The 25779-nt window shown below is 40.0% G+C and overlaps 1 protein-coding gene across 2 annotated transcripts in view; it reads left to right on the forward strand.

The window, feature by feature from the left end:
- The window catches only part of ADAMTSL3 (ADAMTS like 3), a 260077-nt gene that overhangs the window by 90658 nt on the left and 143640 nt on the right, over positions 1-25779 (forward strand). For both annotated transcript variants that reach the window (XM_031440672.2, XM_064480638.1), the window contains exons 4-6: positions 6714-6759; positions 15815-16051; positions 22790-22916. In XM_031440672.2, coding sequence (XP_031296532.2) covers positions 6714-6759; positions 15815-16051; positions 22790-22916 — 410 coding nt within the window. The remainder of the gene's footprint in view (positions 1-6713; positions 6760-15814; positions 16052-22789; positions 22917-25779) is intronic.

Genomic DNA, 25779 nt, shown 5'->3' on the forward strand with positions numbered 1-25779 from the left:
AATAAATCCGAAGAAAACTTTTAAGAAATGATGGAGCTTACTGGCATGTACATGAGTTTGCATCATTTTCCTTACTATTTTTTTTGGACTTAAAACGTTTCATAATAAACTAATTGTGGGGACTCAAAAACAGTTCTGTTCTAAATATTGCTACTATATTTCCAATTACCATTCCTGGAATACTGCTTGTGTAACTCTTTTCATGTTTTAGGACTTATGTAGTGTTCTTTATAGTCTATTTACATACAAATCTTAATCTGTATTTTAAAGTTTGCTTTCAGGACTGAGAATCTCCAATTTTTTACTTGCTCCCTGAGCTCATCTAATTTGAATATATATCCAAAGCTAGGGGAAATCCTAAACCAAATATAAGAAAAAAAATCAAATGAAAGAACAGTATATTCTGAGGTATTAACAATAAGACAAGTGTATGGTGAGGTGATATATGTTCTTCCTCTGGCTTGGTTCCTGGCCTGAGGCCAGGTCTGCGGTGCACCCACTCTTTCCGTGACTCCGATAGGAAACAGGGCCAGTAACATTATTTCTCTGCATAAAAATTAAATTAGATTAATTCAAAGGAGGGGCGGCAGGGTCGTTAATAATTCTCTCGTTCCTGCTCTCTACCTTTTAGGCAGCCCCAAACCTTATGTACTCACTCCCATGTTGGGAAGTTTCACTGTAATCTTGGAAGTACTCTGAGATTCTTAAGAAGGAAACCTACTTCCCTTGGAAAGCTTATCAGGTCTCTTTACCCTTGAACAGCCTTAGAGACTCATTAAATCTTCATAAATATTGAGCTCTTGTGGTCGATATTTCTTGGAAGAGGAATATGGAGGTGGTTACATAAAAAAAATAAACAAAAAGCTATCCTAGGGCCTTAGAAAGCACTTGTCTGTTGATCAGTGTGCTCCTTTAAATTCATGATTTAGGAAAGGGAGTGAGTGTGGCTATTTTGCTCATTTATTCCTTTGGACAAAGTTATTTCAGAATTTGATTACATTTAAATACACAGTCAGTTCTTTTGCAGTGCACACCATACGCCAGCCAGAATGTCTCTTTCTCCTGCAGAAATTTGCAATTTGATATTCTAGTCAAGTGCCAACCATGGGGAAGACAGGTTTAAGTTAACTACTATTTTTTTTTAAAAATGATATTTTTTTTCTTCAAAACATGCTTCTCAGTTTTTAAGACACTAGTATTTGAGTCAATATATCAGCAAATGAATGTAATAAATTATAGTGCTATAAACTCCAGGGAAATTTTGTTAATGTTTTTAATGTAGCCTCTTGTGGAATCAACATATGTTTTTTATATATTCATAAATTTATGACTTCAGAAATCTTTAGTTTCAGGGTGTTATGAATGTTGTAATGGATAGAAAATTAGAAAATACATAATTGTGAAATGATGTTCTTGAATTTTCATATACTCTTGATAACCATTAGCTCTTACAAATAATAATTAGAATGAAATTAAAAACTTGGAAGTAATATTCCTGCAGCTCAGATGCTTTGAGCCAAAGGAATTATTTCCAGAATAAGCTGGCAGGTTCCTGCCTGGGGAATTAGGACTCCAGTGTCCTTAACTTTAAAATAACTTGCATTTCATTTTATGCCTGTTCCATAAAGTGGTCATTCATTTTCATACTAAATCGTAACCAAAGCCTGCCACATCAGTGGAGGCCAGTCAGTGGGTTCAGTGTGTGTTAGGTTGGACGAGTGCAGCAGAACATTAAAAATGTCCACCAGGTGGTCGGGTTACAAAAACCTTACTACCGACTTGTTAAGAGAATTGGGAGATAATCATCCTGCATCTTTGTATCCACATCCTGGTGCACCACAAAGAGTAGTTGGAGAAGGAACGAGTCCCAGATGGTACTTTATATTTTGAGAATTCATGAAATAAAATGCTCCCTTTCCCTGTCACTTTGCTGCAGTTGTAGTGGGATTTGTAGTGAAGATGTACTTATGTTTTAGGTTCAGATTTTCAGGCACAACACTCACAATGCAAGTTCATGCCTCGCAGCTAACATAGGAGGTGGGGTATAGACCACGACCAAATAGCATACACAGCAGACCTGAGACACAGCTACCAGCTGCCATTGGCAAATATATTCTTTCCCTTTAGTGTTAAATTTTGCAAAGTTAGTTTTGTTTTTCATTTGAACAACCAAAGTTAAACAATTACTAAAAATGCATCTGAAAAATTATTTCTGAAGTTCTCACACACTTTTAAAGAAAATGTCATTCTTATAAGTTTCAACAGTTTTTGTATTCCAGTATTTAGATCAATTCAAATACTCTCTTAAACCATGTCTTTGTAATCTGCCTGCCCCCTTGAAATTAGAACTGAAAGCCTTTTAGGGTTGTAAGTCAGCATGATACAAAAAGATTTTGGTTATCACTTCCCTAATATGTTAGCTGCTTTCCTCAACTGGGGCTTTTCCAAAGTAAGCAGAGTACTTTAAATTACCCTTTCACTTTTTCTGTAATTTATTTTCTTCCTTCATCCACACATAATAAGCACAATGAAATAAGCCATGTAAGTCAATGACCTTGTCCACTGGCATAGCTGTTGTTCCCAAGAGAATGGAGTCACATCCCTTTGACCAAGAGAGAGACTTCTCCACCCTAATAAATTTTGCCTGTGAGACTCCCAGTTTGGTGCTTCTGGAATGTCTAAAATTTAATGTAGCCCTGTTGAGAGTTTAATAAATTTCAAAGTACTGTAACTATGATGAGTCACAAAGATGGAAATACACAGTGTTACAAAATACTAAAACTGGGTCAGCCTACTGTGATAATCTAGGAAGAGGCTCTAAACTAAAAGTCAGGAGAACTATATGAAAAAGGGGCAACTAATTGGACACCTCATCTGTCTCCAGTTCAGAAATTTAACTATTATTTAGACAGTGCTTTTGGAGCCAGCTGTAATGCTGTTCTTTTCACCCCAAAATGTCTTTCTCCCATATGCCCTCTAAATCCTGTTAGGGGTTTCACCTCCCAGAAAACACGAAGATGTGAAGAGACTGGGGTATATCCTGCAAATGGAACAGGAAGTATGGTATGAGATGTAGGTGGCGGAGGGTGAGTTTGAGAAGGGTTGCAAAAAAAGAACAAGCAGAATCAAAAGTGTATCAGATAATAAACTACAAAATGGTCACTACGGAAAAAGAAAATCAGTCATGTGGAGGGCTGGCTATAGATTTCTTAGAAGTATAAGAGAAGGTCAAGTCAATGAGATGTATATTAGAGAAAATCATAGATCAGAAAGGAAATAATAAGAGCAGAGAAAAGGACCTCTAACTTAAGAATGACAAGTGTTCTTAGAACAAAGGCAGTCATCAAAATTATAATCTGAGAATAACATACAGCACTGCCAATAAAGACCTCGAGTCTTCCAATCAAAGCCAAGGGACCCACCATTTTCAGCCCAAACTGATTAAACACACAACTAGATACATCCTGACTACAATGTTTACTTCAAATACTAACAAAACAAAACAACACTATAAGCTTCCAGGCAGAAAAATAAAACACACAGACAAAAGAATAAAAATCAGACTTCTCTGCAAATCTAAATGTCAAAGGTCAATGAAGGATATCTACAGTTTTGAGAGGAAAAACGGTCATGAAAAAGGTAATACATCTTGCTGCATTGCCTTTTCTATGTGAAAAGTAAAGTTCAGTAATATGCCAGACACTTATCCTTCTTGAAAAAACAACCAGTCAAATAATACTTAGCCAACCAAGAGTTAAAGCCTCATAAATGAAAAAGTCACATGATCAAAGGACTGGACTGGCATTTTTCAGCCACTTCTTGACATATATTCTAAATGTGAACTAAAGTGAGAGCATAAAGTTGTTCAGCAAAGCATTATTATAGTATATAAAATAAGCAGACTCAGTAATCCCACCTCTCAGTGTTTACCCAAGAGAAATGAAGATTTATGTTTTCACAAGACCTGTATGTGAATGTTTACAGCATTTTTGTTCATAATTGCTAAAAACAGGACATCACCCAAATACCCAGTTGGTGAATGGATAAATAAACTGTTGTACATACACATAATGGAATACTACTCAGCAATTAAAAAGGAGCAAAGTGCAGATACATGCAGCAATATGGGTGGATTTTGTATGTATTATGTTAAGTGAAAGGAGTCAGTCCCAAAAAACTACAAATTGTATAATTCCATTTATATAACATTCTGGAAAAGGCAAAATTACTGGGGCAGGAAAAAAAAATCAGTAGTTGCTCGGGGCTGAGGGTGCGGGGAAGTTGGGCTACAAGTGGGCAGGGTGAGGGCTTTTATGGGTGATGAAGCTGTTCCACATACTGATTGGGGTAGTGCTTACACAGCTGTATGGGTTTGTCAAAACTCATGAAATCGTAGACCCCTGCAAAGTGAATTTTACTTTATGTAAATTTTAAAAGTAGGGGAAAAGAAGAGGCAGCATAGAGAACCACAAAAGGTAACGTCTATACAACAATGTGAATATACTTACAATACTGAATGGTATACTTAAAAGTGATTAGAATGGTAAATTTTATATTACATGTATTTTACCACAAGTAAAAAAAAATAAATTCAAAACTATAAGAAAAGCAATGTCTGTGTGATGGACTATTATGTAGTCACTAAACATTTTTTCAAAGAAATTATTAATAAAATGGAAACATGGTTATAATATTAGATTAAAACGAATACAAAGTTGAATGGCAGCATGATTTCACATCTGTAAATGTCATGGCAGAAATACTGGAAGATTAAATGCCAAAATATTAAAGGTAAAGGTCTCAATGATAGGATTATAAATGATTGATTTCCCTCCTTTATACTTCCTGGGTGCATTGTTAGTTTTCACTTACTCTTTTTGTAATTAATAAAACAGAATCATCAGAAAGTATGTACAATGAGTTATGTATGGCTGAAATAAACTTGTTCAGTGGTTTCATTTAAGCTTATATTCAAATCACACCAGCAAAAAATGACCTCCTCAGATCCACTTTTTAAAAGTTCTGTTCTTCCAGGACTAACTATTTTAAAATTAATAAAATAGTCATGATTGACTTAACTCAAGATGGTGAGTTAAGCCTGTGCTTAGCTTTTCTTACTCCAGATTTGCCATTGAATTGACCAGAAAAACCCAAAGGGTAGAAACATATAAACTCCATGGAAAAATTGGGAAAGGTACCATTTATAGAAAAGTTATCTTTAAGGAGTTAATGTAAACTGTAGAGCACCAAGCACTGCACTGAGGAAACAACACACTAGATGGAATTCCAAATACCCAAAAGGAAAGTTTGCCTGGAAAATGAGTGGTGAGGTCCCAGAGCAAGTGGCTAGAGGGGAGGACAGCGTACGTGGCAGTCATCCTTGGAGGATTCTCAAGCCTATATTTATATGAGTATATGGCTTCAGACTCTATCTGTATTGGTATCCTAAGAAAACCACCCAATTAAAAATAGAGTTACCATATGATCCAGCAATCCCACTCCTGGGCATACATGTGGAAAAGATGAAAACTCTAATTCAAAAAGATACATGCACCCCAGTATTTATAGCAGCACTATTTATAATAGCCAAGACATGGACGCAACTTAAATGTCCATCTACAAATGACTGGGTAAAGAAGATGTGGTATATATATATATATATATATATATATATATATATACACAATGGAATACTACTCAGCCATAAAAAAGAATGAAATATTGCCATTTGTAGCAACGTGGATGGACCTAGAGATTGTCATACTAAGTGAAGTCAGTCAGACAAAGACAAATATCATATGATATCACTTCTATGTGGAATCTAAAATATCATACAAATTTGCAGAACAGAAATAGACTTACAGACATAGAAAACAAACTTATGATTACCAAAAGGGTAAGCAAGGAGAGAGATAAATTAGGAGTTTGGGATTAATAGATACATACCACTATATATAAAATAGATAAACAACAAGAAACTACTGTATAGCACAGGGAACTATATTCAGTATCTTGTAATATCTTGTAATAACCTACAATGGACAAGAATCTGAAAAAGGGCACATATAAGACTAAGTCGCTTTGCTGTACATCTAAAACTAAAAGATTGTAAATCTTCAAAATGCTTCCCCCCCAAGAAAGAATAACACCCCAACACTATTTTTGTGGCATCCATTTATTAAGGCCAGTGGCTGCAATAAAACATAAGCATTGCCTCAAGCAAATTTCTGACAGAGACAATTGTATATTGGTCAGAGAGGAAAGTCATGGAGGGCCCAGCGAACTTGGGTGACCTCAGTAAGTGAGGAAGAGAAATTCCCCGACAGGGACGTTCTACACAGATGTTTCTGTCCATAGCTTTCCCTTCTTTTGCATAGGAAAAAAATGCATATGGACACTTCACACACACACACATATATACAGGCACACACACTACATTAATTTCAGTGGTTATGTATGGACCCTGGGGTAAAAACTGTGCTTAAATAATATTATTACATTACTTCAATTAAAGAATTCATTCTCTATTTAAATTGACACTTTCATGAGACTTTTTGGCCTTCAGTCCTTGTAAGTTATTTCTTTTCATTTAAACTTTGAATCTTTGAGGTAACCAGTGCCTGATTTTTATTTATTAATTTTTTTTTTTTTTTTTTTTTTTTTTTTTGCTGCTTGTAACTTCCAGGAAATCATTATTTTCTTTTCTCCCTCAGGAATTGTGAAGGGCAGAATATTCGATACAAGACATGCAGCAATCATGTAAGTTCTGTAATGAAAACATATAATCTAATCAAGTGTGTTCATGTTTTAAGTTATAATATATACCATAAAGCTAATAGCCTCTTGGTACTGTTTGTGGAAAATCTGAATATTTGTTTAATTGACAACAGCTTTTGTATATCTCATCCCTTCCATTTATACTACCTTTTTAGGCCATTTCACATTTATGATCTAATTTGGTAAGTGTTTAATAAATTATGAATTGATAGAAACAATACATCATACCTGTAAATGCCTTTGAAGTTCAAAGTGCTCTTACTTACGTACAGTAAGTAAGAGTCATCTGACCCTCGCATCCGTCTCCGAGATGCTGGCGCACGAGGTGTGGTTATTTCTCTTTTTCTGGTGAGGGGACTGGGGCTGAGGGAAGTGAAATGACTTTCCAAAGGCTGCATAGGAAGAGTATAGACTTGAACTTGTCTAGTGCTGCTTCTCCTGATCTTTCAAACCACCTGTCCTGCCCCCTGCAGAATGTGTTAAGGAGTACTGTAGGTGACACAAGAATATCACACAAAAGGAAGGGTTTGTACACCTCTTCTTCTACAGTGATCAGTACAAACAAAAAAGAAAATTCAGGTACACCAATGTGCCGTGCAAAATAAATGTCAGAAGGAACCAGTCCTGTATTCCACACAAAAGATGCCCTTTGTTAGTCCTATATACCTGAATCAAAATGACAGGAATTAAAAGGAAATTCTGAGACTCTGGAGATCAAAGTGAAATTTCAGATTTCTTTAAAAATCCATTTTTTCCCTCAATTTGCTGTAACTCGTTTATTTTAAATGTTTCACTAACTGAGGAGCTTTGTCCCTCTCTCTTCCTTCTCTGTCCTGGGCAAGCATTTCTGTTCTCCTGACCCAGCCTTTTCTTGGCGGGTGGCCGCAGGCTCTCGACTTGGGTAGGGGAGAGTAGGCAGTGTTAGCAAGGCCTTTTGTCTCTGGAGCCCAAGCTCCAGTCGTGTTTTCAGCCTATTTTTTATCAATGACAAAGCAGGGATGTTTACCTTGATCTTTCAAACTTGGGTGGGAAAAATGAGTGCTTGTTTACTGGGCACTTAGACCCCAGTACCACCCAGCCCTGGAGTAGCTGGATTTACGTCCACTACATCCTAGGAGGAATTTTGGGAGACAAAGCAAATCGATTTCACATGTCCTATGACAAACAGGATGGACTTGGGGTCTCAAAAGACACACGTGTGCTTGGTGCTCAGTTAAATGAGCTGGAAGTCCAGGTGGGGATGAAGGAGGAAGAGAGACTGACGTGAGCACAGACGAAGGCGGACATTCAGGCACACAGTCTGGCCTGCCTTCTCCAGCTAGCACGTGAGCGCATTAGCAGCCAGAGGGTTTTATGCACAAGGCTTTTACATCAACTACTTTTTGCCTGGGTCCACTTTAGTTTTTAATTGCTGTAAAAAATTACCACACACTTGGCTTAAAGCAACACATTATCTTACAGTTTTGGAGGTCAGAAGTCTGATACGGGTCTCAGTGGGCTAAAATTAAGGTGTCGGCTGGACTACATTCCTCCTGGAGGCTCTAGGGAGAATCTGTTCCTTGTCTTTTCCAGCTTCCAGAGGCTTCCTGCATTCCTTGGCTTGTGGCCCCGTTTTCCATCTTCAAAGCCAGCAACATTGTATCGCTCTGACCATTTTTCTATAGTCACATCTGCCTGTGATCAGAGCTGAGTGAGGTTCACCCACCTGGATCGTCCAGGATAATCTCCCCGTCTCAGCATCCTTAACCTTAGTCAAAGGACGCCTTGTGCAAAGTCCCTCTTGCCATGTAAGGTGACATATTCACAGGATCTAGGGATTAGGTTGTGAACGTCTTTGGGGAGGGCGCATTATTCTGATTAACACAATGGGACAGCTCGTCTTCTCAGGCACACTGGCCTGGCAACTTCCTTGCCGTCACTCCAGAACAAATTTCACAACAGTGTGCTATCCAGTATGCTATTCAATACTCTGTGAAGCTATAGAGAGGAATTCATTTCAAGTGCCCAGATCAAGATATTACATTCTAGGATTTCATTCTAGGGTTTATCTGTGTGTCACTCTACTCTGGGTAATTCCAAAAGGCATCTCTTTTCAACACAAACGTTATAAGGGTCTAGGAGTGTTGTGTCATATAGTGTGGAGATAAAACGTAATCTACTAAAAGTGGTGCATCTAAGTTGCAGCGGTTAGGGCTTCGGTGTACTTGAGTGAAGATCTGATGCCCCTGAGGCTCTGTGTCTCAGGAGTCGTCGTGGTCTCTAACTGATGGCCCCTCAGAGGATTCTGCAGAAACCTTGGCCACTGCTAAGCTGCTGAGAAATGGATGCTTAGGAGGTAGGAGCTAGCAGGGAGGACAGGGTGTAAAGGTTGCCCATTTCTATTTCTCAGAGTTGGAGTTCTAAGAGAGTCCTTAGAGAGGTTTCATAAGACTATGACATTAATCTCTATGCTTGCCATTGCAAACTCAGAGTTTCCAACAAAATTCCTTACAGGGAAATAAGGGAGCGTTGTGGCAGGTCTTCCACATCTGTGGTGTTCAGGGCACCCCTCCATCCCGGTGTGCCAAGTATTTGCAGCTGCGATACTCCAGCCCCGCTGCAGACCAGACGTGGGTGGGTGCAGCCTCAGCGGCCATGTGGATGATCTGTAAGAAGTCTGTTTCTGCGCAGGAGTGATTAGGCGGGTGTGTTCCTGGGAATGCACCTTAGAAACGTTGCAAGGGTGTTGAGTGCCTCAAGTGGATGTCGACTGAAGAAGTACACAAGCTAAAAGTTGAGAGTTGTGTTTTATTCTGCGGACTTTCTGAGGACTTCAAGCCCATAAGACGGCCTCTCAGATCGCTCTGAGGGACTGCTCCGAAGAGGTACAGGAGGAGCCAGGACATACAGGAGTTTTTGCAACAAAGACCAGATGGAACATCCAAAGATCACTGTTAATTAAAGAAAACCAGCTATCTGACGTTCAGGAAGCTTTTCTGTGTATGGGAAGATGCAAGAGTCTGGGCTCATTGGAATCATTCTTTTGACGTGCACCTTGACTATACTTCAATAAAATAATAATAATAATAATAACAACAACAACAGCAGCAGCAACAACAATAATAGTTCACACTTATTAAGTAAATTCCTAAATGCTAGGCATTGTTCTGAGTGCCTTTTCATGAATAAGCCAATTTAATTCTCATAATATCCCTATGAAGTAGGTGTTATTTTTATCTCCACTTTTACAGAGAAGGAAACTTAGGTAACCCGTAGAGGGTCACAGAGCAGAATTTAACCCCGGGAAGCCAGGTTCCGGGCTCCCTGGACGTGTGTGTCTTGACCACTCCACTATACAATGCCTCTTGGAAAGAAGTGTGACAAAGTCTCATGCTTTGTCAGATAATGAAATGACACCACAGACAGCAGCAACTGAAACAAAGTTGCTTTTAACAACTTGGAAGCACAGGGGTCGTGGAGGTAATTGGAGGAACATTGTACTTTCAGATTCTTCATAGAAACTCCAGCACCAGGAACGGTAGGGAGGACCTTCTGAACATTCACAGTTGTCCAGGGACAAAGGGCAGGGAAGGGCAGGGAAGGAGCTGAAGGCAGAGGCAGCTGAGGGGAAGACCCAGAAGTGAAGCCCTCCGTGGCCCTGGGCCTTTCACTCCAGCAGTCCCTGGGTGGGATGGGGGGGGGGATCCCCAGCACAGGGGAGGATCTGGCTTAAGGACCCTGACAGCTGCATTTCTGACCTCTGCCCACTTCAGCAGAAAAGTTGGTTCCAGGCACTCAAGGAAAGATTTAGTGTTCTTCTGTTATGAAGTCTAGATGTGTTAGAGGTATGCGTTCAGAGCTTGTACACAAAGAAATTCCACTCCTGGTGGCACGTGCAGAGTGGGAGACATGACCAGGAGATGAGGACCACGTTGCTCTCCCATGGAAACCAGGCTTCAGTTCAGCGGCTCTCCTTGGGTTCATTCTGCTCGGGAAGATGGGGCTTTGGGATGAAGGGCCTGTGAGCTGAGGGCACAGAACATGCCTGTGTGCAGTGCTGGGGCCCCAGGTAACTGTCTTCTTCAGACAGCTCTCAGCATGGACTCTGACAGCCATTCAGGAAAGAATTATCCTTATCAGGGGTGCAGAGAGCCAGTGGGGAAGTTCCAAGGGCAGTCGTGTGTGTCAGCAAGGAGGCCTACTACCTGAACTCGCTGACTGCGCATGTTTTTACACCAGGGTTCATGAGACTGAAGGTAAAGCTGGAAGAGATTAGAAGGAAAAGATTTTTAAAAAAATAAGTATATCATAATTTGGTAAGAGTGCTTTTGTAGCATTAAGACATTTTTATGTGAGCACAGAGGGAGGCGTGGCTGATTCTGCACAGTGGGGCCCTTGGGCTCCCTGACAACTTTCCAAAAGAGGTGACATTTGATGTGAGTCTTGAATATCCTTTATACGCTGGGTCCTAGGCATGGCTAATTTCTGACAGTTTTCTCTTAGAGGCGTTCTTTTCCTTCCATTGCTCCTGCTCTGGGCAAGAGCCACTTCCTCTCGGAGTTGTCTCCAGAGCTCCGGTCCACCCTGCTAGCAAAATGCCACCCATGCTACCCCCTTTCCATGTCACTCCCCTCTGTGGATTCTTAATGGTTTTAATTCCCCTCCCTTGCGTTCAAGGACCTCCAGAATTTGGTGAGATTCATCTCTTACTCAACTCACAACTTTCACTCTTGCTGGACAAGGCTGTGCCTCACAGATACTGAATTTATTTCTGCTGTTTCTCTTTTGCTTACGTTGTTTCTCAGATCTTGTCCTGTTCACATGGCACCATTCTTTAAATCTCATTTGAATTGGCACTTTTCCACCAGGCATCATTTGCTTACTCTAGCATATAGTGGTCGCCTACAATAATTTATTTTTATGCTAGAAACTTTGGCATTTGTTATATGAGAGGATCGTGAAATTTAACTCAAACCACGACATGGATGTGAAGATAAAATGTTCAAATTTGCTTGTATAAAAGTCGTATTTCTCCTGAGTCCCTCCTCGCTGGTTATCTGGGGGGAAATTAAATATCTAACCCAAGTCAAAGCTTGGTCCAGTCCTATTACGTAAATCATCTTGTAGGTAATGGTCTGTCCGTCTTAGAGAATACTCAGCTCGTTAGATGATCTCCTTGTTTTGGCTTCTGTCCCTAAGTTGCCCATGAGAATGGTTTATGTATTCTCACAGCTTTAGGGAGAAAAGGAGATCCCTATCTTCAGGGGTCTTGGATGGTTGCTGGTTGTTCTCTGCTGTGTCTTACCCTCCCTCCCTTCCCTCTGAGCCTCCCCTCGCCCCTTTCTTCCCCTTCTCCTCCCAATCCCTCTCCTCCTTCTCTTTCTTCTTCTTTTCTATGCCTCCCAGGCTGGCTACCCACTCCTGACTACGCCAAGTCTTCATGATCTAGGATCCAGTCTTCCCTTGTTAGGTTTAGTCTTTCCTTATTAATTCCACTTAATCAGTTTTTAATTTAACTCTTGGACAACGATTTCATTTCCTTCACTGCTGAGTCCTACTGTAAGTCGACAAATACCAGTAATAACCCACTGTTTCAATGTATTCCATGCACGCAGGTGCTACATCTCCAATAAGTTAACAAGCTCACTAGGTAACTGATGGCTTGTATTCTTCTTTTGTGTTCCTCCCAACATGTCACCTAGGCAAAGCCCATAAAGTATATTTAATGAGTGAGTGTTTTCTGGAATGTAACTGATATGAAGAAATGCTTTTCAGGGCAAAGAAAGCAGAAGGATGTTAGGCCTTCAAGCTCCCCCAATGTCAACTAAACTTTAGACACAAGAATTGCTAGATTGTCTTGAGCCAGAGCATGGGACCTGGCTGAACCAGACCAGACAGGCTCGGTGTTGACACTGGAAGAATGCCAAGTAAATGAAGGCATTTAATGGAAGTAGTCAGTGTCCCCCAAGATGACTAGAAAGCAGTATCTTGTAATAGAATGCTTGTCGCCTTGGGAATCAGTCTTGGCTCTGTCTTATTCTGTTGTGTGTCTTTGGGCTAGTGACTAAAGACTTTCTAGATAACAGTTTTCTCCATTTATAAAAACAAAGGTAATGGTAATCCCGACCTACCTAGCTCAAAAGGAGGTGGTGAAAAGAGAATGTCAGTGTCGATCCCTGGTAAACTGGGAAACATTATCTGGGTATAGGGTTGTCTCAATCAGGGATCATCATTTGTTAAGAACAGAAACCCACTCAAATTTGCTCAAGAGAAACGGGATTCACTGGCTGGATGGGTGGATATTTAGAAGAATTTAGGTATAAGTACACCTTGAGGGACTGGACCCAGGAATCAGAAAGCGAGAAGCCCAGATTACTTACTCTTTCCATAGAAACCCAAGGTTTATCATTTGACCTTCTTTCGTGGCTAATTCATTCTTCTTTGCTGTGGGAACTGGCTTGTTTCACTTCAACAGGCATCTTGTAAAAGCAGTGAGCTAGCCCAGCCCAGATGGATGTGACTTCTTAGCTCCAGCTCTTCTGTTACAATTCCAAAGTCCTGGGAAAGACTGACCAGGCATGGACCAGATGTTCGCCTCTGATCACCAACTGTGGCCAAGGAGGCTGGGTCGCACGTACAAACCTGGCCACCCTTTCAGCAAGGACTCAGTTTAGGCTGGCCTCGTACACTGTCCTCATGACAATTAATGATTGTTAATTTTGTGAAACTTCATGGCTTTATGGGGTTTAAGACAGACAGCTGCCACTTTCATTTCCTAAGCAGGCTTAGGACAAGGGAAGTTGTTTCTACCCTGCTCTCTCATATTCTCTGGTTTGGGTTTCAAAGAATCAGATATAGAGAAAACTGGCCATGGCTGAGGAAAGGGGAGGGGGTATAATTTTATCTCTGATGATCTTCTCCATGGCCAGATGGAAGACACAGCCCTTATTCCAAGAGAGAAAGGTCTTCTAATTTCAATTCTCTTCAGTTTAATTGTTTCTTCCATAGGTGTGACCCAGGTTAAGGGTTAATCTTGCTAAAGAAAGAAAAAATGTGGATGCAACATAGGGGTTTGGAATGATTTGCAGCAACATAGTACAACTAATTCCAGGGGAAAGTTTATTTATTAATTATATTTTTTTTATTCCCTTCCTACTTCCAGAAAGGATTTGAGGCACTTTATAAAGGCCAAAAGCATAAACATAGTGAAATACAAAAGTAAAGTAGTCAATAGGGGATAAATAGAAGAAATTATATTTTAAAATTCTGGCTGATAATTTATTAATAACTATTTACAGAAAAATAAATTTAGGCTTCTACCTTCCCTCATACATCAAAATAAATTCCAATGTAATAAAGAGTTAAATATAATTGATAAACTACAAAGGAGCTAGAAAAATAAGTTTCAGTATTTATTTGTTTTCAGGGCAGAGTGGGAAAAGCATTTCTAAGCCCATTTGTAAAGAAAGAAACCTTAACAGAAAATATGAATAGAGCTGACTGCCTAAAATTTTAAAACTTCTTGATTTCATAAGGCATCAGAACCAAAATTAAATGGGGAAAATATTTTCAGTACAAATGACAAAGTATTGGTAACTTCACAGTGAAGTTTGAATAGCTTTATCTGTTAAAAATAATAAAAAGACAAACATTCCAATAGATAAGGACAGAAAACAAGACATTTTTTAAGGATTAATACAAAAAGCAAACATATATGGAGAGATATTAAACCTAAATAATGAAAAGAAAATGTAAATTAAAACAGTGAGGTTCTGTTTAATATTTATCATTGGAAAAATTTTAGAAAATTATAATGTCCAAATTGAAAAGATTTCATATTAAGAAAAGGGAACTTACGTAGTCTGATTATAATAATAAGACCTTCCTGGAGGGCAGTTTGGCAGTATTTTGAAAAGTCCATGAAACACACCCTTTTTCTCAGGAATTCTCTTTCCAGAAGTTTGTCCTTGGGAAATAATCAAGAATTTGTGTAAAGGTTTAGGTATAAGAATCTTCGTTATTCATTCTTCTTCTTCTTTTTTTTTTTTAATAGAAACTATTTCCAAAGTTTTTACCATGAACATTTATTACTTTTGTAAAAAGGGAAAAACAAAATAATACATTGCCTTTCTGGATCTGTTTTCTTTAATTGGGGAGTTTGTACACAGTGAATTAATCCCCATCAACTGGGAAGTTTGCAAGCAGCTTTGAAGAGTAAAGTAACATTTTTGTCATACATCATCTTGCTTTGGAGGTACTAGATGGGAGTGATCAGTAATTAGGTAAAAAGATCCTTGAGTTATCAAGACTTGTGCCAATATTTTTTGCCATTATGATGAGAGCTTTCTAGGGTGTTTTATTGAGAATTTATTTGTTTTTGTTGTAGACAAAACTTGAAAAAACTGTCTTTCCATCCTAGAGCCTGTGGAAGGCAGGCCCTTCGTACCAGTGAAGAGCTCTGTGGCTGGGGGCCTGGTGACAAGGGACGAAAGGAAACAAATTAAACAACACAAACAATAGCACAAACAAACAAAAAAAAGAAACAAACACAGATTCTCACAAAGCACAGCAGTTTCGGGCCAGTTAAAATAACGGCGAATAATCCTTCACATTGAAATGGCTCCTAAAGGCATGGATGATAATTAATATTCCCTGTGAAGACCTTAGGTCACCTGGAAAAATTAAAAGCATTCCATTTTTCTTGTTTCAAAAAGAAGAGGGTTGTGTAATGCATCTGAAAATTTATATCCAAGATGGTTAAAAATAGAGCAAAATTTCGCATTTAAATATGGTCAGCTTTAGTTATCCGGACAAAAATTACTGAGTGGAAGAGTACCCAGATTCGGTGAGGTGGTCGGTCCCCTCCATTATCACAGAGGTACCGGTAGGATTCCACAGCTATAGGCCGGTTTTGAAGTTAAAACGGTGAAGGAATGAGGTGATTTCCAGGAGAGAGGCAGGTGGGGTCTGCTCTCCTGGGACTCTGGTAGACTTGGCCAGCCTTCTGCTGGCCCCTCTCACTCGGTGATGTGCATGTGGCCTTTTTCTCTTCCTCCAGGACTGCCCTCCTGATGCAGAGGACTTCCGAGCCCAGCAGTGTTCAGCCTACAATGACGTCCAGTATCAGGGGCGGTATTATGAATGGCTTCCACGGTACAATGATCCTGCTGCCCCCTGCGCGCTCAAGTGCCACGCACGGGGACAAAATTTGGTAGTGGAGCTGGCACCCAAGGTACTGGATGGAACTCGTTGCAATGCTGACTCCTTGGACATGTGCATCAGTGGCATTTGTCAGGTAAGCTACACCTGCTTCTCAGACCGCTGGCTCAAGGATGTGCCACCGTCACTCTCAATAAAGATAATCCTTTTCTTTTGTGCTTGTCTTTGTTAATTTTAATGTGAAAATATTTTAGAGAGTATTATTCACCTTTTGATTATGTTTTACTTATTTAACACAGGATAAGTTTTGCCCGTGTAGAACCAAAAGATTGTAATATATGACTTCCGATTTTTTTAGGTCAGTGCTTCTCCAATTTGAAAGTGCGTTGGAATCACCTGATGAACTTGTTGAAACACAGTGTGCTGGGCCCTGATCCCAGAGTTTCTGACCCAGTAGGTCTGGGGTAGGGCCCAAGAACTTGCATTTCTAACAAGTTCCCAGGAGACGCTGACGCTTCTGGTGAAAGGGTGGCATTTTGAGACCCACTGCTTTATTGAAGGGTCATGTTGATAGGCTCTCTGAGCTCTCTCATTAAAATTAATTCATTGTTTTCGGTTTTTGGGAGCAATGACTTATTTACTAAAAAGTGAACATGAGTGCGTTCCAGCAGATTTTTCAGAGTGGACTTTGCAGAGCTGTGATGAATGTGGTTGAGGCATAAGCCCTCACCACCTTTAATGGGTAAGACAGTATGTGGATAGCAGAGAAAGGATAGGATTCCACCCCCATCCCTTTGGTCTCTGGAAAAAAAATTTTAAATAACGGATGTCTACTATTCCATCTATCTGCTTATGCTCATAAGAAATTAGTAGTAACAACAGCAAATGAACCTAATCACCTACTAAGTGTCAGACACGACCAGGTGTCAGTGACTTCATACACTCAGATGAACCGTGATCTTCCTTCTCAAACTACCTTTTCCTTCCTACGTCCCTTGAACTTGAAAATGACCTCCAGCTGCTCCCCACAACTTGGGAGTCATTCTTGACTCACTTTCAACCCACACATCTAATCCATTGCCAAATCTCATCAATTCTACCTCCAAGGTCTATTTTGAATTCACCGTTTCTGTCTCCAGTGATGCCTTTCCTAGTCTAAGCCCCCATTAGTTCTGACCATAACCAGGACCTCCTGTCCTGATCGCCCAGCCTCCAACACTGCCCCCCTTAGATCCATTCTCCACACAGCAGCCAAGTGATTGTCTTAAAACCTAAATCATTTTGTCACTCCTCCCACCGAAGTCCCTAAATGGCTCGTCATTGCGTTGATGATGACATCCAGGATCCTTGCTTAACTTCCCAGGCTCTTCCCTAACTCTTCTCTCCCCTCTGCACCTTTTAAAAAACAGACTTAAGTTTTTAGGTTCAGAGCAAAATTGAGTGGGGTACTGATTTCCCAAATACCCCCTGCACCTACATATGCATAGACTAGTTCTTTGATTTTTTTTCCCAGCTGCTGGATCTGTCCATTTCTGATAGGGGAGTGTTGAAGTCTCCAACTATGATAGGGGGTTCATGTATTTTTTTCCTTGCAGTTCTGTAGGTTTTTGCCTCATGCATCTTGTTATGTCTTCTTGGAGTACTGACACCTTTATCATTATGTTCATGCCCCTGATAACGTACCTTGCTCTGCAGTCTGCTCTGTCTGAAATTAATATACCTACTCCTGCTATATTTTTATTACTGTTATGTCTTTCTCCATCCCTGTACGTTTAATCTCTATATGTCTTTCTATTTAAAGTGCTTCATGTGGACCAAAAACAGGCATCACCAGTGACCTCGGCTTGAGCAGTCTCAGTGACGTGGCTGGAGTGGACACTGGCTGGTGGCAGGATGTGTTAGTTTCCTGTGGCCACTTTCTGTCTCTGAGCCTCGGTCTTTTCAGTCCATATGAAGCAGATGTTACCCTGCTTGTAGGTCCTGTTTTAAATTCGTTCTTTCATGAACAATATTCCATGAGCCCAGCACAATAGCTGTCAACACAGGAAACCTACAGCCCGCACTGGTTCCCTTCCCTGGTTTCGCCTTGAGCTCTCTGACCACAGCCCCTTCTTCTTATTCGTTGTCTAAGGTGTATAGTCTGTTCCAGCAGTTTCCAAGGTTTGAAGCGGATTGCAGGATAAAGGCAGTTTTCATTGCTGAGTTAGTTCCTTTAAGATGTGTGCTTCCTATCATGTTTTTGTGATTCTAATGGATAAGTGGATTCTCTGGGTAGTAAAAGGTGATGCCTTGTGGGAAGTTGAGTGCTCTTCTGGCCAGTCTGTTCAGGTAAAAAGAATTGTGTGCACTTCTTCAGAAGAGACTCAGATGCCTCTCAGGTGAATTCAGTATCTTTCCTTCAACAGGATAACGTTCTCAGAAATTCCCTTTCTTGTACCATGTAGCCGTGGCCGTCCACAGTCCTTAGGATGGGAGAAAGTAAACCGTGTGATTCTCACCGATTGCCTTAGGATCAGTGAACCGAGCCCTGATGTTTCCTTGGCAGCGACTACAAATGATTTTTGCAAGTGTGTTTACAGTTTGCTCATTTACATGAACATGTCACCATGCTCCTGGGAACAACGTTCCTTGAGCCTGAGCACAGCCCACAGCATGAGGCAGCGAGACTCACTGAATGAAATTTGCTTCTGCTTTGGAGGTCTGATTTTTATCAGAAACGGGACCTGGTTGGAACCAGATCTGCAGAACAAGTCTAATTTATCATTCATGTTTATTGACTTCCTTGACGACTGGGTAAATGAAGAAATCACTTTGTGTTTCTAGTAAAAAGAAACGCTTAATGGTGCTTATTACATGTCAGGCGTTGTCTAAGCACTTTATTGTGAGGGCTCATCATGCACTAGGAGCTAGCTTTGGTCATTATCCCCACCTTGTTTATAAGGAATCTGGAATTTGAAGAGGCTAAGTAATATGCCCAGGATACAGAGCTTGAAAATGGTGGAACTGGAATTTGACCCCAGGAAACCTAATTCAGAATTTTGTCATCTTAAGCATTGCATTACCCTGATGATACCTGTACTTTTTCTATGGCTATAAGTACAGAAGCTTGTAGCTGAAAATAAGATGTGGTTCTAGTAAAGGACAGTCGGTACCATAGGGGAGTGATGCTTAGGGAGTTTAGTATAGAGGTTCCGACTCAAATATCTGCACACCACTCAGGGAGGAAAACCGCTCAGGCGTAGTCACAGTGGGTGACGAGGACTTTCGTGACCTGGAGAATACATGCCCGCTCATTGGGACGCTCAAGGGGGCAGCTATGTATACACATGTCAGAGTTTTTATTTGTCAACAGGAGCCAGGAATCTGGATTTTAATGTGAAATGCCCAGTTTAAAACAACACTTTGGTGTTAAGGACCCTGCTTTATCCAAGAGCAGTTAAACGGTGCTCCAATATAATAGAGGCTAGGTTTTCCTTCAGTACCCAACCATCCCCAAAGCTCAGTGGCTTAAAACAATTAAAGGTGACTGTTAGCTGATGCTACTTGTCCAACGTGGGTCAGCAGGGGGTCTCTGCCCTTTGAATGGCTCAGAGACCCAGACTGAGGGAGGCTTTATTGGAACATGTGTTTTACATAATCACCACAGCAGTGAGAAGGGGAACGTGTGACTCACGTGCTGACCCCTGAAGCTCCTTACAGAAGTGACACAGACACTTAGACTCGTATTTCTTTGGCCAAAGACAATCAATGACCACGCTTAATTTCTGAGGGGGTGGAGAAGTGCAATCCTTCCGTGGGCTGAAAGGAAAAGCTAAATATTTATGAATATCCCTGATGACCACCATAGCTCCCTATACTCTGATTTTTAAGGCAGGGATGTTAAGACTTTTTTTGCAAGGTAGAATCCAGTTTTCAGAGATCTTAAACAGAGGTTGACTCAAAAAATTCTTTGCTTCTTGAAGGATTGAATTTGACTGATCTGGAAAGTTCGTACTTTGCTTAATATGGAGTCATGGCACTTACTTAAACACTGACTTCTATTAGCTGATTAGGGAGTCATATGCCGGCACTATGAAAGAATCCTTAGCTGAAGCAATGATTTATATATGAGAATTTATTCCCCAAAGCACTGCTCATATATTTTAAATATTTGTTTATCCTATCCCTATCCTGTGTAACTTGTCTGATTAACTACAGTGTAGGATATGAATCTTGTCTTACTAATTTATACTCTGTAGTGCCTGGCTCTGTAGAAATTGGCTACATATGGGTGTTAATAAATTTTATTGATATGTTTATTGATTAGTGGTTTTTAAATCATGACAGTTAGAGATTTTGACTTTAGGAGAAGCCACAGAAGTTGAAAAAACACTTCGGGCAACGGTTAAAAAGTTGTTCATGGTTGATTGTGATGAGATCTGAGAGTCAAAATTTAGTATTTCAAGGGCAGTGCTTATACCCTGTGAATCACAAGGCAGTTGGATCTTCTTTTCAAGTAGTATTTTTCTGTGATGTTTTCGCATGCCTTTTTTGGCTGTAAGATTGGGATGAACTGTAGCTTTAACATTTTTGAAACAAATGTAAGTACTCAGGGAGGTATTCGATTGCCCAAGACCCTGCAAGGCTCTAAACTCTCTTCACAAGTCCATCCTAGCTCCTAAACCCACACCCTTCCTGGATGACCAGATAGAGGGTGATTCTCATGCTCATGAAATGCAAAGTGCTCAGGGACACAAATGTGTGAGGACAGAGCTTGGCCCAGGAACAGTGTTTCTATAATTTAATGGTAGAATTACTCCCCTTGGAGAAAGTTACATGAACACAAGTTATTCATTGATTGAATCCCAACCATGCAAGTGTGTTTCCAAAATCAATCAGTCTTAAGTTATTCCACATGTACTTGTAAATATTAAGGTAGTGGCCTATGCAACTGGGTTCTTTGCTGTCTCTCTGCTGATCGCTAAGATGGGGAAGGTGTAGCACAGTGTGAAGATTCTGTTGGGAGATGACCTGAGTTTTAAAACCATGACTGGCACAATATTTTGGTTGTGTAATGTTGGAAAGTCATTTAACCTCATTAACGTTCTGCTGCCTTATTTGCAAAACAGAGATAAAAGTATCATAAGGTTGCTATGAGGATTAAACGAAATAACATGTATAACACGCTTGGCATCATGCCAGGTACGTGATAAGCTTTCAACAAAAATCAACTATTATTATTAATATTTTACTATTATCTTTATAAAAATCATATAATCAGAATGAAAAGATCTCAAAAGATGTAGCTGCTCATCAGATAATTTAATCCCCTCTCCAATTTTCCTGCCAAGAAACCTTCTGCCTAGCCCATGGCTGAATAGTTACTGTTGGAGAACTCTGACTTTTCAGACTTTCTCAGATTGAACTAAATTATGCCTCCACCTGTAGCTTTCACCGTTTGAAAATATCGAGAACAAACGGAAACCCTTTCTTCATGACAGCCCTTTGTGAATTGGAAAACATCGCTAATCACGGGCTTGTCCTTGAACTTCCTTGGAACTTTTCCTGCATCTCCCTGAAGCTTTCATTTGATCCTTCTCCTTCCCTTCAGCGCCAGCATTTTGGAGAGAATAGTCTATAGATGTGGTCTCCACTTCCTCCGGTTTTATATTCTCTTCAACACCTTGGGTATAGAATCTGATTCAGCAGCTCCCCAAGGTGAAGCAGAGGGGCTCGACCGGGGAGTCAAACAAAATGGAAAGCAGAGAGATGCTCTTAAAACGGGCTCTCCGTTATCGAGCCCTCTGAGTGTTCTCATCACTAGACTGGGAGCTTCGCGTGTCTTTTCTCATTTCCTTCTTAGCAGACCCTGTGTGGGGTGTGTGTTATTAGCCCTACTTCACTCTTGAGGAAGATGAGTCTCCTGAGTTTGAATCATTGAACATCCTGCAGCCTGAAAGAGGTGGTGGGGCGGGCAGGTGGGGCGGGCTGTCAGCCTCCAGATTCTCTGCACTGAAGCAGCAGGCGTGTAAACACAAATGACTGTGTGTGGGGAGGTGGAGATGAGCGGGCTCCTCAGCTAATATCATTGGACGCGTATCGTGTAAAAGATGTATTTGTAAAATAAAAAGAAATATGAGACATAGTCCCTTTTCTCATATAAGGAAGCTCACAGTCTAGCAGATACACACAAACTCACAAAGATAATAATTCACAAGAGACTGAAAGATACCAGTATAAGCATATTCTATGGGACATCTTAAAAATTGTTTATAAAGATTTTAATATATATAATGACCTAGAGATAGAGATATGTGGGTCTAGGTCTAGAAATTATAAAGAGAAGGAGATGCAAAGATACAGAATACAGACTAGCTCTCCATAGAGAGAAATGGATATACTGATGTTGAGATGTAGGTATTGATCGAGATTAAAACAGAGAAAAAAAATTTTAAATAAAACTAGGGACCATAAGGGTATACATCAATCAACTTCAGACTGAGGTCATTTTGGGAGAGAAATGAGAGAGTCTAGGACTAATGTGGGGATAGGAAGAGATAGAGGTGGGTGGGGAGAAAGGAAATACCTGTGATGCTCCATCCATTTTCTGTACATAAAATATCTGAATAAAAATATAAATTAAAAACTAAGAGTGGGATTGTAAAGGGGCAGCTTCCATTCTTATTTTTTTAAATTATTTGGGCTTTGTGTCACATAAATGACATCATACTATAAAGGTTTATATATTAGTTGCATCCTAAGAACTAAGTGCTCATGAAAGAGAGCCAACTCATAGGTTTAAGAAAGGTGACACGTAAATACGGTTTCTGAAATACCTAGAGTCGCATCTCCTTGCGCTGTCGCCCGCTCCTGACCGCCGTGCTTCTGTCCGCAGGCAGTGGGCTGCAACCGGCAACTGGGGAGCAACGCCAAGGAAGACAACTGCGGCGTCTGTGCTGGTGACGGCTCCACCTGCAGGCTGGTGCGGGGACAGTCCAAGGCACACGTTTCTCCTGAGAAAAGTAGGTTTTAAACCCGATTCAACGTTACTATAAAATAACATGTACCGTCTGCTACTAGAATAACATTTTCCTAATGCTAAGCATTTTTTTAAATTGAAGTAGAGTTGGTTTACAATGTTGTGTTAGTTTCAGTATGTTGTTTCAGTTATATATATATATATATATATATATATATATATATATATATATATATATATATATATCTTTTTTTCATATTCTTTATCATATCGGCTATTACAAGATATTGAATATAGGTCCCTGTACTATACAGTAGGACCTTGTTGTTTATCTCTTTTATTTAAAGTAGTTTGTATCTGCAGATCCCAAACTCCTAATTTATCCCTCCCCCTACCTTCCCCCCTGGTAATTGTGAGTTTGTTTTCTATGTTTGTGAGTCTGTTTCTATTTTATAAATAAGTTCATTTGTGCCATTCCTTTAGATTCCACGTATAAGTGATATCATACGGTATTTGTCTTTCTCTGTCTGACTTACTTCACTTAGTATGATCATCTCTAGGTCCATCCATGTTGCTGCAAATAGCATTGTTTTATTCCTTTTTATGGCTGAGAAGTATCCCATCGTGCATATATACACCACAACTTCTTTATCTAGTCATCTGTTGATGGACATTTAGGTTGCTTCCATGTCTTGCCTATTGCAAATAGTGCTGCTGTGAATATTGGGGTGCATGTATCTTTTCGAATTAGAGTTTCCTCTGGATATATGTCCAGGAGTGGGATTGCTGGATCATAGCGTAAGTCTGTTTTTAGTTTTTTATGGAATCTCCATACTGTTTTCCATAGTGGCTGCACCAAATTACATTCCCACCAACAGTGTGAGAGGGTTCCCTTTTCTCCACACCCTCTCCAACACCTAACGCTAAGCTTTTAGTTGGAAAGAACTTTTGACTAGTCTTCTAAAAGTCAGATTTCTTCCAAAAAGTGTAATAAATCAAATATTTGTTCCTATTACCTTTCCTAAGACTACCTGTTTCTTTGAACATTTGTCAATACAGAGTATCACTATTTTTTAAAATATTTGCCAATTTTAAGGTAAACTATGAGTTATTATTTCTTTTATTTGCCTCCCTTTGATTGCTACTAAGGTGAACAATATCATCATGCACTTATTGCTCATTTATACTTTTTCATGTTTCAATTAGCTGCTGAAGTCGCTTGCTCATTTTCCTATATGGGTGTTGATTTTTTTCCTCACTTGCAACCTTTCACCGTTTCATGAATATATACTATTTGTTTGTCTGTTGTACCTGTTTCTAATGTTGCTCTCAGTTTGTCATTTGACTTTCAATCCTGCTTGTGTTTATAGAATCAATAGTTTCTAAATTTTATATATTCAGAATTTTCTATCTTCCATTTCAATAATATCTGCTTTAATTTTTTAAAAAATATTTGGGGGTCAGTCAACTTTTTCTGTAAAGAGACAGATAGTAAATATTTTCGGGCTTTTCAGCCCAAATGGTCTCTGTCTCAACCACTTAACTCTGCTGCTGCAGTGCAAAAGTAACCACAGGCAATCGTGGGCCAATGGGTATAGCTGTGTTCCAATAAAACTTTATTTACAAAAACTAGGCTGCAGGCTGGATTTGACTCTCAGGTTGTAGATTGCTGACCCCTGCCTTAAAGGGAAAACATTTATACATGTACACTTTCTGCCAGTACTTTTTTGTGTGTTTCTACTGTAAAATCACTTATCCCTTTGAATTTGTTTGGATGTAACTTATGAAATAGTGATTTTACTTATTCTCCCCAGATGGGGAGAACCTTACAGGAGAAGTGGAAGGTGGGAAGGGTTTTCCAGGCAGAGGAAACACACAGTTCATGGTGTGCAGCTGGAGGAAAGCCTGGACTCTCCTGAGGAACTACCAATATTGCACATTGGATGGGGAGGAAGATAAGGCCAAATAGCGTTCAGAAGGCGACCACAAAGGTCTTCAGTGTTCTGTTTCCCATTTCAGGTTAAGTGGAGACATTAAAACAATTTAGGCAGTAGGGTGACATGGATAGGTTTGTGATTTAGTAAAATAATTCTGGCAGCATTATTACCTGTGAGGTGAGCCTGGAAGCAAGGAGCCCAAAAAGCATGATGTTTTTAAATATTCAACAGTGTTTGAAATAATGAGGCTTTCCTCCAAGGGAGAGGTGGAGGAAGGAACAGATGGGAGAGATATTTAGGAGAGAGAGTCAGCAGAGTGATAATTCTTAGAATGAAGACTGTAAGAGAAAAGAAGAAGCTAGGATGATGTAGATTTTCCAGCTTGAGCAGCTGATCATCTGGGCAAGGAATTCATGGACAGGAGACACATATCAAAGATAAGGGCTCACCTCCTTGGGTTTTTCTTCTTTCCAGAAATTTGGCCCCGTAAGTATTCAATATTTGGTACCCTTCTGATATGTTTAAAGAGACGTTGATTATATTTTGTTTGGGGTTGAAGGTTTGATGGGAAACATGACAGTCCATTGTTGCTAGTGGGGAAACCCCCTCACTGGTGGTCTATCATTATAAATTAGCTGAGTCCATCCAAAGGAAGTGTATAGAATATATCAGGAAGACAAGAATACCTAAAGTCGAGGCGTTTAGCCAGGGAAGAAGTTTAATGGAATTCAACTGAAAAGAAATGAAGACCAGGTAAAAGCAGACCTTAGCAAAGCAGGATCACGGAAGCTGAAGGAATAAGTCATTCCAAAAAGGAGGTAATGATTAGCCATGTTAAATGCTGTTTGGAGGTCCACTGGAATAAGGATCCAAACATTTCTCTTTGTCAATTTGAAGCCAAATTTGTGACCTTAGCAAGAGTGGTTTCAATGAATTTCTGGCTGAAGCCAAAGCCTGATGGTAGTGGGT

This window comes from Camelus dromedarius, chromosome 29, assembly GCF_036321535.1.
Source record: "Camelus dromedarius isolate mCamDro1 chromosome 29, mCamDro1.pat, whole genome shotgun sequence".
Classification (NCBI taxonomy): domain Eukaryota; kingdom Metazoa; phylum Chordata; class Mammalia; order Artiodactyla; family Camelidae; genus Camelus; species Camelus dromedarius.